The sequence below is a fragment of the Oenanthe melanoleuca genome, chromosome 5, assembly GCF_029582105.1.
Source record: "Oenanthe melanoleuca isolate GR-GAL-2019-014 chromosome 5, OMel1.0, whole genome shotgun sequence".
NCBI classification, from domain to species: Eukaryota; Metazoa; Chordata; class Aves; order Passeriformes; family Muscicapidae; genus Oenanthe; species Oenanthe melanoleuca.
This window is the reverse complement of record NC_079339.1, coordinates 26,308,049-26,321,835: the sequence shown is the minus strand read 5'-3', so window position 1 is coordinate 26,321,835 and position 13,787 is coordinate 26,308,049. Positions and strand designations below refer to the sequence as shown.

At 34.5% G+C, this 13,787-nt stretch overlaps 1 protein-coding gene across 2 annotated transcripts in view; it reads left to right on the top strand.

Moving 5' to 3' along the window:
- The window catches only part of UBR1 (ubiquitin protein ligase E3 component n-recognin 1), a 59,169-nt gene that overhangs the window by 20,149 nt on the left and 25,233 nt on the right, over positions 1-13,787 (top strand). For both annotated transcript variants that reach the window (XM_056492539.1, XM_056492540.1), the window contains 17 exons: positions 395-493; positions 1,153-1,310; positions 1,953-2,052; positions 2,324-2,452; positions 2,668-2,848; positions 3,734-3,795; positions 4,010-4,120; positions 5,032-5,097; positions 5,202-5,303; positions 5,913-5,976; positions 6,388-6,512; positions 7,419-7,471; positions 8,454-8,556; positions 9,067-9,115; positions 10,610-10,764; positions 11,661-11,760; positions 13,271-13,380. In XM_056492539.1, the coding sequence (XP_056348514.1) occupies positions 395-493; positions 1,153-1,310; positions 1,953-2,052; positions 2,324-2,452; positions 2,668-2,848; positions 3,734-3,795; positions 4,010-4,120; positions 5,032-5,097; positions 5,202-5,303; positions 5,913-5,976; positions 6,388-6,512; positions 7,419-7,471; positions 8,454-8,556; positions 9,067-9,115; positions 10,610-10,764; positions 11,661-11,760; positions 13,271-13,380 (1,767 nt within the window). The remainder of the gene's footprint in view (positions 1-394; positions 494-1,152; positions 1,311-1,952; positions 2,053-2,323; positions 2,453-2,667; positions 2,849-3,733; positions 3,796-4,009; positions 4,121-5,031; positions 5,098-5,201; positions 5,304-5,912; positions 5,977-6,387; positions 6,513-7,418; positions 7,472-8,453; positions 8,557-9,066; positions 9,116-10,609; positions 10,765-11,660; positions 11,761-13,270; positions 13,381-13,787) is intronic.

The following is a 13,787-nucleotide window of genomic DNA, read 5'->3' as shown; positions in this document are numbered from 1 at the left end:
CTTTGGACTGAAACAAAACAAAGACTTTGTCTTTTACAGACGGTTGTTGAACAACTATCCATGCAGCTGACTGCAGGGGGAAGACTTGTTTTATAAGAAGTTAATGTCTTTTTTTTTTTCTTCAGATACTTAATATATTTTCATGGGAATATTTTGTTGTAGGAGAAAAAAATGTTGGTTCCAATCTGGCAAGTCAGTTAAATTCATGTTTATCTTCAATGTTAAGGCAGTGGGGGCCATATTGAATTGCTTTGGTGCATCGAGGACATTGTGCTGTTTTTATTGGAACTGCTTTTGTTAGTTGGGAAAAACACATTGAGATGTAATTCTTGTGAATGAAAAAGTAAACATTTTTATTAACATTTGTTTAATGTTCCCGATACTCTTTTTCTAGTATTACAAGGCATTGCAAAAGGAATACATCAACGATGATCATGACAGAGTTCTCTCTGTGACGGCACTTTCAGTTCAGATGTTCACTGTACCCACTCTGGTATGTACAGCCTGGCTCTGCTAGAGGTGTAAAATAAGTTTGAGAGCTGCTTGCAGTGCCACCTTTGCAGATTGTTGCATTTGGCAGAGAGTCTTTATTCATTGCTGAGTTGAATACGAATGATTTTGGGATTTGTTAAGGCCGATGCGGAAGCAGGAGCTTGAGCTGATGTGAAAATTCATTACAGACTATAGAGGGAATGCCTATAAGTTTCTGGCACATTGTATTCTGTATTAACTTTGTGTTTTTATTTACTGCTCATGTTTACCTATGTGACTTCAAAAACAGGGCAAGGGGGTAAAAAATGGTTAAATGTCTTCTTGTGGGGGTGAAATATGGGAAGGAAGTATATCTATACATTTTAAAGGTTAGATGTTTCTTGGCTGAAGTACTATGAAGTAAAAACTCTTTTCTACATGATCTTTCTAGAAATAAAACAGCATATCCATCATATAGTTGCTGTCAGAATTGAATAACGATACAAAGTTGATAGCAGTTGTGTTCCTACACAATAAATACTGTGGGAATGTTTTTATCTTGGGCTCTTTGCAAATGCTTAAAACAATTTTTAATCAGAAAGATTGGATTCAAAGGAAAAATATTTTGATGAAAACATGTAACAAAAATAGGAAGAAAAATATTTCACTTTGTTCTTTCAGGCCCGACACCTTATTGAAGAGCAAAATGTAATCACCACCATTACAGAAACACTCCTAGAAGTGCTTCCGGAGTACTTAGACAAAAATGACAAGTTCAACTTCCAGGGCTACAGTCAGGACAAACTGAACCGGGTCTATGCAGTAATATATGACCTCAGGTAAGGCTGAGAAGCTAGAGCAGCTTTAAAATCTTGGTCGTACGATGAGGTGTTTCAATTCAGAGTCTGATGATTAAGCTGCTTTAAAATCAAACCCAAACCCCTCAAAAAACACACATGAAATCTTAGTGTTGTCTTTTTCATGGGAACTTAAAATTTTAAAATACCAAAATTACATTCTATTAAAACATTTTTTGATTTTCAATTATCTAATTACATATAATCTACATTTATATTTATTTACATTAATAAATAGAATGTATCTACTGTGAGACAGTATGGGAAATTTGTCTCATATTTGCTGTCATTCTGGGAAAGCTGTATAATCTTTATCTGCACAGAGTTTTCTACTTTTACTGATACCAAATTGCACTAATAAACTGAGTAATGTAAGACCAAACCACCCCAAATACCTAGGAATTAAAATTAATTTCCAGTGATGGAGTCACACCAAGGTACTAGTAGTTCTAGTATTTGGGGAAATTTTTTGAGTACCTTAAGGTGGGGAAGGTGATGTAATTTGATTATGTAATTGAAGATATTAAAACAGTTGAAAACAATTGTATTTCAAGAACACTTGAAATAAAAGCATGAGAGAAGTCTGAGCAAAGGATGATTTTTTTTTTTTTTTTGGGGGGACAGGTATGTCTTAGTCAGCAAGCCTACAGTGTGGACAGACCGTCTGAGGGAGCGTTTTTTAGAAGGATTTGTTTCTTTCCTAAGGATTCTAACTTGCATGCAGGTACAATACATTTAGATGATTTCTTTCTAATATTCTGTTGCAAAGAGATTACAGCTCCTCTTTTTTTCCCATAATATAATGGATGTAAACATGTAATTACAATGTTAAATTCTTCAGTCCCTGTTTTGGGTGGGTGAAGAAGTCATGTTTATAGAAGTAATACTCATCAGATTTATTACAAGTACTTTAACTTTTGATTGTGGAATTTTCTGTTGTGTTAAGCCTGTGATCATTGATTTAGACAGAGTATTTTGTGGGATTTCCATTTCAGGGAATGGAGGAGATAAAAAGACAGATTGGTCAGCACATAGAGGTGGACCCTGACTGGGATGCAGCTATTGCCATACAGATGCAGCTCAAGAACATTCTTTTGATGTTCCAGGAGTGGTGTGCCTGTGATGTAAGTATATCAATTTTCTGGAATTCTTGCATGCGTGCCTTTTGTGAACCTTCCTGAGACCTTTTGAAATAGCAGCTTTTACAAAAGCTCACTGTTGTTCAATATAGTTCTCCACAAAAAATTGGTCTGAAAGAATTAATCTGAGTGTGACAAAGAGAGCAAGGAAGAACTGCATGATTTTTAAATATAACCTATGCATGTATTTTAAATTCTAGGAAGAGCTGCTGCTCAGGTCTTACAGAGAATGTCATAAAGCTGTCATGAGGTGCAGCTCAAATGGCCGCTCTCGGGAGAAGACAGTATTTCACTTATGTGGCCATACCCTGGAGAGCAAACCCTACAGAGTGTCTGCAGATCCTGTCAGCATACATTTGCCACTGTCTAGGACTCTTGCTGGTAAGTGATGTGTTTTGATTGCTATTTAAACCATGTTTGCCATCCATCTCTATTTCTTTACTCCAGAAAGCATTTTGATTAAGTGCTTTACAGATCACTTACTCTCTCACTTTCTGACACTCTCGGATCAGGAAGATGTGTTCCCCATATGTCCCACTAAGGGAGAGTTTTTTTCAAAACAAGATTTCCATGGAGGTTGGATGCTGTCCTTTTGAATGGAAGAGAGATAAATCAGTCAAGAAGGAAAAAATTTCCTTTTTAATGAGATCCTTAGTTTTCTCTGAAGTGTTTCTGGTTCTGTTCCTATCTGCTTTATCTAAATGAATTTCCATTATTACTATACTTCAATTTATTTTCCAGCCGTATATATCTTGGACTGTTAAAATGCTTCTCCTAAAAAGCATATGTTTGCAAAATGCCAGGACAGGCTTCCAGTCAGAATACAATTGCTGCTTTCTGTGAAAAACAAATGAAATTATATGCTATTATTAAGCTGTAGATTCTTTATCACATCATTTGGTACCAAGATACCATGTGTTAAGCCTTGTAGTCTTGAAATTCATTTACTACTGATGTAAGATTTAAATGTGAAATTAAAAATTAGCTAATGTTATATAGCATCTCAATTTAGATTGTGTTCATTCATCCATTCAGTGTAAATTTATTAATAAAATAATGAATTGAAAGACTAGTAAGACCTGTTGCGATAATGTAATAGATCTTCTGCCTTAAGAAAAGGAAAGTATGAAGTCTTTCCTAAACAAACTTGGTGGTTTTTTGCTGCGATTCTCTGAATTGTAAATGATTTTGCTAACATTTAGAAGGGGTTGGAGAACCTTCACTGATTTTGATTTATTTTCTGATCTTTCTTCCTTGGTTTTGTAGGTCTTCATGTACGATTAAGCAAGACTGGAGCCATCTCAAGATTGCATGAGTTTGTTTCTCCTGTAAGAGACTTTTTTTTCCCCCAATGCTTTTGTAATTTATGCCCTGGAAAGAAAAATGCCTCAAGCTATATCCTCTAACCTTCATGGCACACATACAAGTTATTTTTCAGCTGTCAATAAATATATCTTTCCTCATTAGGACTTAGGCTTTTAAAACCACTGGCAGATTTATTCTGAGGTAGTTTTTTGTGTTTTTTCCTTTTTTGAATTCCAGGAAGAGTTTCAAGTGGAGCTGCTGGTAGAATATCCTTTGCGGTGCCTTGTCCTGGTTGCGCAGGTTGCAGCAGAGATGTGGAGAAGGAATGGGCTCTCCCTGATTAGCCAGGTACTCCCCACAGTGTTCAGTGGTGAGCTGATCCTGGCAGTGTGTGCAAGGGCTGCTTAGTAATGCTGCCAGGGGTTCATCCAGTGCAGACAGAGGTCACAGGCTCACTCCTACAGTAAATAGAAATGTTTCTAGGTGGAGATTTAGGTTACATGGTTTTATTTCTGGCTTCAGCAATGGCTTATCTTCCTGTCTTAGATGGGTATTTTCATCTCTGGTATGACTCTTTTTTACTCTGAAATTGCATTAATGTTGCTGATGTCTACTTGGAAGCTACTTTCAGATCTCATAATCACTGTATCAGTACGTGTTAGTACTCTTGCTTATAGCATAAAAAGTTAGAAGTTCCTTATTGTATGGAAATTTTTATATACAAAAGCTAAATTATTTTAGTCTCTCAGTAAACTTTTGAGAACCCCATAGCTAGGCGTACAAACATTTTCTAATAATTGTGACTTCTATTGTAAGAGTAAAGGTAAAGGGAAAAGTCTACCCCTGCCTTTGCCTCCTTTGGCTTCACTTTGGGGTAATTTTTTTTGGGGTTTTTTTCTTCCTTTGATGGCAGAAATTCTCTGCTAAGCTTGCACAGGACCCTTTGATGAAATTGAAGTAAATCTTGGTAAACACCTGCAGAATTGTCTTTCTGAGAACTGGGGTAGAGTAGGAGGTTGTTTTGACTTAGGTCAGTAGCAGCATTGGAGTTACGTCCTCTTGAAAGGGGTTGAGAAGTATGGCATAGACTTTCTGGATAGGTGAAAAAGCATTTTTCACTTCCATTAAAGTACATATTTCTTTTGAAAGAAATACGGACTTTCTTTTACTCAATTTTTTTTTTAAATCCTCAGGGATTAACTGATCCAGATTTGGTAGTATGCTATTTTATATCTCTATTTTTTTTTCCTGTTTCTTAGGTATTCTATTATCAAGATGTTAAATGCAGAGAAGAGATGTACGATAAAGACATCATCATGCTCCAGGTATAATGTTCTGAATCACTGTGAAGTTGTCATTTTTTAAAAATACGGTTAAATCTGCATGATTTTGAAATAGCAAATGTTGTTCATATTAACTCTTTTGATAGATAGGTGCATCTCTTATGGATCCAAACCAGTTTCTCCTGCTGGTACTTCAGAGATATGAGCTTGCTGATGCTTTCAAAAAGATCAAACCCACCAAAGATCAGGTAAGGAGCAAATTTTTCTGCTGTTTAATTTGTCAGCTTTGAGTATATAAAGCATCAGTAAGAAAAACTAACTACTGTTGATAACTGCATTTTTAAGGCCACACTAGAGGTCAGTAAACACAGTAGCTGGTGGTTAGGTAAGTATTTTCTATCTGGATTTTGTAGAGGCTTCCTTAAAATTAGCAAGCAAGTTTTTCCCCTTGTGGACATTTATTTCATAGGGCACCTACCAAAATCCATGTAAATGACTTCACTATAGCATTTTTATGTCTCTTAGTCCCTGTTATGTACTTTTGTTTTGGTTGGAAGTTTCTTGGGTTGCTATGCTACTTGTTGTAGCTTGAACTTTGACATAACCCTTCATTTGGCATACTTCTTTTAGCTGTTTTTTCTTTTCTTGCATGTGAATCTTGCACTTTAGTTGCAGTATAATATCTCCTCTACCAGAGCAGGTGCTTTTTCGAGCTTATTAGAATAGAAATTTTTTCATGGAGTACAATGCTGCAGCAAAGTAGTAGATACGAAGGCTGAGCTCAGTATCATTTGATGGATGGACTTTTCTCCATTTTTGTCTTTGGTTTTTTAACCTGATTTCTCTCATTCTTTCAGGATTTGATTAAGCAGTATAATGTTTTAATAGAGGAGATGCTACAGATACTCATTTATGTTGTGGGTAAGTTTCTCTCTGTTGTTGTAGTAGTGGATTATTGCTTTGACAGAGCAGGCTTGATGATTTTCTTTAACAGAGTTTAGAGGAGATACTGGATAGGGCCTCTTTTAAATAGATGATTCAGTAACACAAGTATTTGTCAGCTGGAAGCAATAGGAATTGTACAATGAAAAGTTGTTGGATAACTTAATAATTGACATTAAAGTAGAATGTAAAGATAGTCCATCTAGACCCATTTTGTTAGGAAGCTAGGCTAAGAAACATTTTTACTCTCAGACACTTGGGACCGACTTCTGACAAATGCAAGCTTACACAATGAAGCATCCCAGCAATATCATTATCATGATGCCAAATTCAAATTTGCTTTATACCCATCGTATCTGCCATTCTTCTCCTTTTGTTTCACTCTGACAGGGGAAAGATATGTGCCTGGAATCAGTAATGTGACAAAAGATGATGTAATAAGGAGAGAAATCATCCATCTATTATGTATTGAGCCAATGGCTCACAGTGCAATTACCAAGTCCTTGCCTGAAAACGTGAGTCCTGCTTTATTTACTTTTTTCCTTTATTTACTTTTTTGTTTTATGTCTTTCTTCTTTACCTTTCATATCTTTATATGGAAGCATTTCTAATATAAAGCTTAAATGTTGATTTGAAAATTACAAAGTGGTGTGACAAAGGGGCTTATACACCTTACTGATGTAAAGGTAAATGTCATAGATTCAAGTATAGACTGATCTGGAAAGGCTTGTATGGAAATTATGCTTTGTGATTAAAAGGTGAATTTGTTAGAATATTCAGCTGTAGTTCTCCTAGATTCAAAAACAAAAGTTGTGAAATTTTCTGGTTTGGCCCTGTAGGATGGTGGAGCTGGATTCCATTCTGCCTTTCTTACCACTCACAAATTTAAGCCTGTAATTGTGATCATTTAAATCTGTGCAGATCCATTTGAAGTGTTGTACATATCTATTGGAAAGCAAATTTCCTTGCCATTCCATTACATTTGTTGAAGTTTCAAGCAAAGACAAGGGATGTGGATTAGATTTTATAGTCTCTGCAAGTGTTCAGGGCCAGCAATCAATGCAAAAATGCCTAAATTTTTGTTGGAATATCCTGAAATATTATAGTATCCACATTCACTGTTTTAAAATAGCTAAACCTCTTTTTTTTTCCCTTTGTTAAGGTTGGGTAAGCATTGACCTGTTTCTAGAGATCAACTCTGTTATTAATAAATTTCTACATTATTAAGGGAAAGTATTATCTTTGATACTTCCTTGGAACTTGCCAAGTATCTGCTTTCTGATTAACAGTGGGCAAAAGATGATAGTTCATGAATTAGGGAATTATCTTAATTGGTTTGTCTATTTTTGTTACACATAGCATAATACTGATAAAGATATTTGAGTCATTATATGTTTATGACAAACTAAATTTTTTACCAGGAGAACAATGAAACTGGCTTGGAGAATGTAATTGATAAAGTGGCTACATTCAAGTAAGTTCTTAATGTTGCTTTGTAAGTAGCTTGAATGTGAAATAAAATTTCTTAGATTGTTTGGATTAAACAAGCTGAATGACAGCCCTTTGCTGTCTTGAAATAAATGTATTTGCAAATATCAATAGGAAAGAACAGTGTGCAGAATATCCTATGCTGCTGCTGTTTCTCTCCTTTTGCCACCTTTTTCCTCAAATTCTTTTTGGAGAGTCTCAAGAGTTTAGTAATCTCAGGTCCTAGTAGGAGAATCTTCACAAATTCTTTTTTTTTCAGAGATGGTTAGGAAAGTTAAGAACTCATCGTACTTTTGACAATCACTATCTAATAACTGTGTTAAGTGTTACTTAGTTTGAACTTTCCCTTTTTTTCCTGGCAGTTAATTTTATATATCAATATATTTGTGTGTGTTTGTGTGTATGCAAATAAGCAACAATAAATTGTAGTTGAAAAAAAACCAGTTCAAATGTCTGCTATTTTTGTGAGAGAAAAGTCTTATTTTAGTTATTTTAGTATACATTATTTTAACTTTCATGTGGCTTGTTCATGTTTAATTAAGAGCAACTGTAGGTGTATCTAGGAATCTTACTTTGGGAATTATATGAACAGTTCAAAAAATCTCAGTGGCTGGAAAGCAGCAAGTATTACTTGTTTTATACTTTAGCTAAAGAAAGGATTGAATTTTATGAAATAACATCCAATGTCTGAAATTCTAAGCCGTTCAGTTAAAAATAATTTTCAGAGGCTATACGGTGTGCTCTAGATGTTATAGACTAAAAATATTTTGCTGCTGAATTGTTTGCTCCTGTAGATCCTGTCTTGAAAATTTAAGACTCATAACTGTACTCACTCTCTGCTTTTAATATGTTAGTGAGTAATCATTACAATTCCTGCTTCTTTAGAAAACAAATTGTGTTTGTTTGCATTTAAAGATGTGCTGAATGTACATTATTAATCTGCATATCATGAAATATTTATCTGTAAGGAAACCGGGTGTGTCTGGCCATGGAGTTTATGAACTGAAAGATGAATGTCTGAAGGAATTCAATATGTTCTTTTATCATTACACTAAGACCCAGCACAGCAAGGTGAGCAGTGTAAAATTCACTCTCAAAGGCTAAAAAATAGTACATGCTTATCAGTGTTTAAAGAATTTTGCTGAATTAATGCAGTGTAAAGAAATTGGTTCAGTAAAGCCTATCTGCAACTACCTTCAAGACTAAATGTTCCATAAAGTTAAAATTTTCAATACAAATTTGTGTGGTATGGTTTGCATTAGTGTTTTCTTTTTGGCAACTTGTGTATTAACTCTGTTAACTCTTTATGTTGAGAACAAAATGTGTTAAGATTTATCTTTGCACTGCAAATTTTCCTTTTGTAACTCTTAAGCAAATATGTCCACTTATTTGTCTTTACTACAAATTTAAATTCAAAATGTAATATTGTTAAACATGTTTCAGACAAAATTCTAGTACGCAACCAGGGATTTACTGTGTATCTTGCCGTATTTCTAGTGTAGGGTTTCTCATCATTTCATTAATCTCATTATTGTGTACTTCTATAGAGATGCTGATACAACAACACTCCTTTTTCTGTAGGCTGAGCATACACAAAAGAAAAGAAGAAAACAAGAAAATAGGGATGAAGGTAAAATTCTAAAATTGGTGATTCAACAAATGTGCTAATTTAGTAGTATATGTAGCTGTGTCTATAAACTGAGCTTTGGGAGCTGTCTTGTGACTTCATAGTGGATAGATGAGTTCATATTAAATTTGTTTTGATTTGTGGTAGTTGTCAGTAATTAGTACCTGGCCTTTCATTTGTCTTTTTTCTTTATCACAGACAGAAATTCTGGAATTTTTAGTTTAATTTACATGTAGGGAAATCAACATGATATAGTACCTGTTGACAAAGCCATGAACTCAGAGATTTTATGGTGAAGTAACTAAGAGACAGAGGTTTCTTTAGCACAATGTTGAGACATAGTAGTGGCATGTAGAGAAGATTGCCACAGGAACTAATGCTTATATCCATTCTTTAATACAAGAATGAGACTTAAGTTTTAGAATTTTTTTTTTATAAGCTATGAAAGAGAAAACAGTGAATCCCCATGTTTCTGTTGTAGCACAAATGTTATTTCCTTTTGAGTTTACTTTTACCCATTCAAGTCAGAAGCCTTTAATTGAGTTGATTTGAGGAAGACTTGGTAAGCTGAAAATATACAAAATAAGTACAATGAACCAACTTTGTCCCTTCCCCTTTCACTCTGGCAGCTTAAAATGTTATCAGGGGAGTTAATTTTGTAGAGATTTTTAAAAATGTGGTTGTTTAGATGTAATTGTCAGAGACTCATGTAATTGTACAGTTCCAAAATACCAAGATATCTGTTGGCACTGATCCATGTTTCCCTGAGGCTACATTAATTTTTGCAGGTACTTCATGTGTATTCTTTTATGTGGCTGTGTTGTTCTTTGTCAGTAACTTCATTCAGCCTAAATTGTCAAAAGAATGATGGTTTCAGAAGCACTGCATTCACAGAGGTCCTCTGAAAAGAAGCAATCTGAAAATAGGCATCCAGGTAGCTAAAGAAGACTGAAGTCAGTGGTCCCTGGTAGGGAAAGGCTGTGGCAGTAAATGAGGTGCTGTCAGTAGATGCCAAGATTCCACATCAGAGTTCCAGTATTAGCTCAGTAAATGTACATAACTAGAAATGAATGGAATGCCAGTAGCAGAAAAAAATTAGAGCTCCAGATATGTGACACTCTAGTGTGGGACACTACAGTCTGGAAGCTCTGCTCCTCACTTCTGTTTAACTACCTGAAAATCTTTTATCTGATGCAAAGCACAAGCTGTAAGTTTAATAGTGAGACAAAAATAAGGAGTGTTCAGAGTGTTAAAAATTTGCATTTAGAGATAAAACTAATACTTGTGATTGATTGTTTAACTTAGCTTGCAATGTCTTTTATGTAAGAACTTACAAAAAGTACTTAGTTTTGCCAAAGATGAAAGTTGACTTTCATGTGTTTGAGCCTGGTTTTATTTAAAGGTCCAGTTTTTCTTTCACTGAAATGAATATTTTTGTGCTCTCTGCTTCTGGGTGGGATGTCAGTTCTTTGATACGTTTGCACATCTGTTTCCTAGCATTGCCACCACCTCCTCCTCCAGACTTCAGTCCTGCATTCAGCAACGTGGTGAGGATTCTGAACTGTGATGTTATGATGCACATCCTGCGGACCCTTCTGCAGCGGGCAGTGGAGCTGGAAACCCATTTGTGGACTGAGGCAATGATCCAAATGGTATGATTGGCCTAGGTCATCTTCTGGTCATTCCTGTGCTGACTGCTTATAAGACCAAAATATGTAAAGATTAACTTAGAATGCTTTTATCCCTGAATCTGTTTTTATAAATCTTACTGGCAAAGAAAATACTTTTATTATTAATTATCTATCTCTGCTGTAAAATAGAAACATTGTACATAATAGTATTAAAGTTTTCTATTTTACTTTCCTCACTGTGTTGCCTCATTACTGAAGCTGTTTCAATATGTAATTCTCCTTACCTCATCTTTTTCTTGAGACTTCACAATTAAGTAACCCTTTAATAATTGGAATTCCTTCATTTTTTGAGCTGCAGAGTCTCCAAATACATAAATGTCTTTGGGGCCTCAGTCATGAAATAGTAAAATTTTTGTAAGTATTTAAATGTTTAATTTTACTGCAGTGACTTTAGTCTTTTAAAACATTGTTGAAATGTTCTTTGGAGGCATTGTTAGTTTGTTTGTTTTAGCAGGGTTGTTATTTTAATATTTATAGAATTAGGACCTGAAATTACAGACAGTTGAATTAATCAGTTTTGTTAGTGTGTATAGATTAATTGCCTTGCTAGTCATGCTAATCTGTGGATTGTGGAATTAGCCAAGTACAGATTTTATATCAGCAAAAGGACAAGATTCCACATATTACTAATATAAAGCATGTGCAACTTGATGGATTTTAGTGCAACTAATATGCAGTAAATTTATATTGTGCTTTTATTTCACCTTCCATGTATGATCTCTGCATTTCATGTGTTTTATCATTAATATAATCAATATATAATACAGAACTGTATTTAAACATCCTTTTTTTGTATTCCAGTTTTCCATATCTTAAACATTGAATGAGACTTACTATTTTTCTCTCCTTTTTTTCAGGTGCTTCACCTCCTTTCTTTAGGGTTACTAGAAGAGAAGCAGCAGTTACAGAAGTGTCCTGAAGAAGAAGTAACCTTTGATTTTTATCACAAAGCAACACGTATGTTTCATTTTCTTTTAAAGCACAGAGTAAACTAGGCTAACTTGATTTTGTAAGGACTCAAACTTACTCAGTGATTTAGTCAGGTTTTATTTTGTGCTATGTAATTAAAATGTAAATAATGTAAAATTTTTTTAACAATTAATGAACCAGGTTTGGACTAGCTTCCTCTGTTCTCAGTTGCCAAGTAGGTTGAAGAGGATATGTGCTTCTCTTCCTGGGAAAGAAATTAAAATAGTACTAGTGTTACATAACTGAAAATGGTTTTCTCTTCACAAGAACAGCATTGAAATGGAAACTAAGAACTCTTTGAAAAATGGCAGTGGATTTAAGTGAACTGTGTCCATCTTTGTTTCTCTTGAGCTGTACAATTACTGATTACCTGCATGTTAGTCTTTTACTATGGTAGTGAAAATAGAAACAGAATTTAGTGGCTGTGATGTGTACCCTTTTATTTTTCAAATCTCTAGTGAGCATTTCTTATATCACACCTGCTGTGTGAGAGTTGGAATCTGCATTTTCTAAATAATCTTCCATCTTCTCTAGAAGATGCTTCTTCTGATTCACTGTGTAAAAATAAATTTAAAAATTCCCTTATCAAATTAAACAGAACTGTCATTTGTGAGATGGAACAGAGATAAGAATTTTGAAGTAAAATCATAGAATCATAGAACAGTTTGTATTGGAAAAGATCTCTAAGATCATCAAGTCCAAATGATAAGTCAGCACTGCCCAATGCACCACTAAACCATATTCCTAAATTTCATATCTATGTATCTTTTGAATACTTTCTGCAATAATAAATGCATAAAAGTACTGAAGTCCCTTTATATAGTTTTTTAAAATTGTGTTTGAAGAGCACTCCAAATGCACTCTATTTTTAAATGTTTTCTTACTGTTGAGAAAGGAGTAGTATCATCACACTGAAAGTATTTCCATTAAAGAAGCTTCATGTCAACCATAGGAATAGAATAAAAGTAATGATTATAACTGAGATGCTAGAGAATGCTTTGCTAGCTTTAGTTTTGCATAAAAACCAAAGCCCCCTTCACATGAAAGTGATGCAAAAATAATCTGTATTTTTGGAAGAAAGCTCTTTTTAAGAAACAATTTATTAAAGAAAGAAAATGCTATTTTGCAATGTATTTTTCTCCCTACTAAAAATGTAAAATTAATTCTGTATGGAAAGTGCTGCAAGAGAAATATCATTGAAGAGAATGGTCTCCATTTTAAAGCATTCTTGTGATAGAGAAGAGCCTAGAATGCTACGGACTCTCACCAAGTTGTGAGGAAGGAAATAATTACTGCAATTACAATAGCTTTTGTTATTAGAAGTAAATATGTACACACTAAGCTGTTAGCAAACATAGGTAAGCTCTCAAGAGCTTTTCTGCTTCCCTCTGAAGGGAAAGTTGATTATTTTTTAATCAGACATTAAGCAAAGTTTCTCATTAAAATGTTAGGGGTTTTATTTCCCTGAAGGCCCTTTTCTGTTTTTCACTTTGTAAAGGAATGGGAAGCTCAGCCTTGAATGCTGTGAATGTATTAATGCTTGTGGAGAAATTGAAGAGAGTTCCTCAGTTAGAGGCACAGAAGGACACAGTCAATTGGATACTGCAGGTACACAAAGAAGAGATAAGTATGTTCTGATTTCAGTAGTGTGGAAAGCTAATACAAAAGATGTTATGATTCCTAGGTATAATTCTTTCATATAATCCATTTACAGGTGCAGTGATTTATTGAGAAGTTTAATCTGTTGCAGCATTGTACTTGCTACGTGTACTTTCAAGTATTGGATCAATTTTTGCTTGGGTGACTCATTCCAGTAATGACATTTTTACGCATATTCCTCATGTATCTGTTGCAAAATAACAGCAAATAATGAGTAAAGCAGTGTTCTGCTTCAGGGAGTGCACATAGAGTCTTAGGTGTTTCAGTTTTTTCTGTTACTGAGTGATTTAATCCATTTGAAAATCTGAAAATAACGTGAACAAAATATCAAGAGTTTTACTCCTGTCTATCATAGA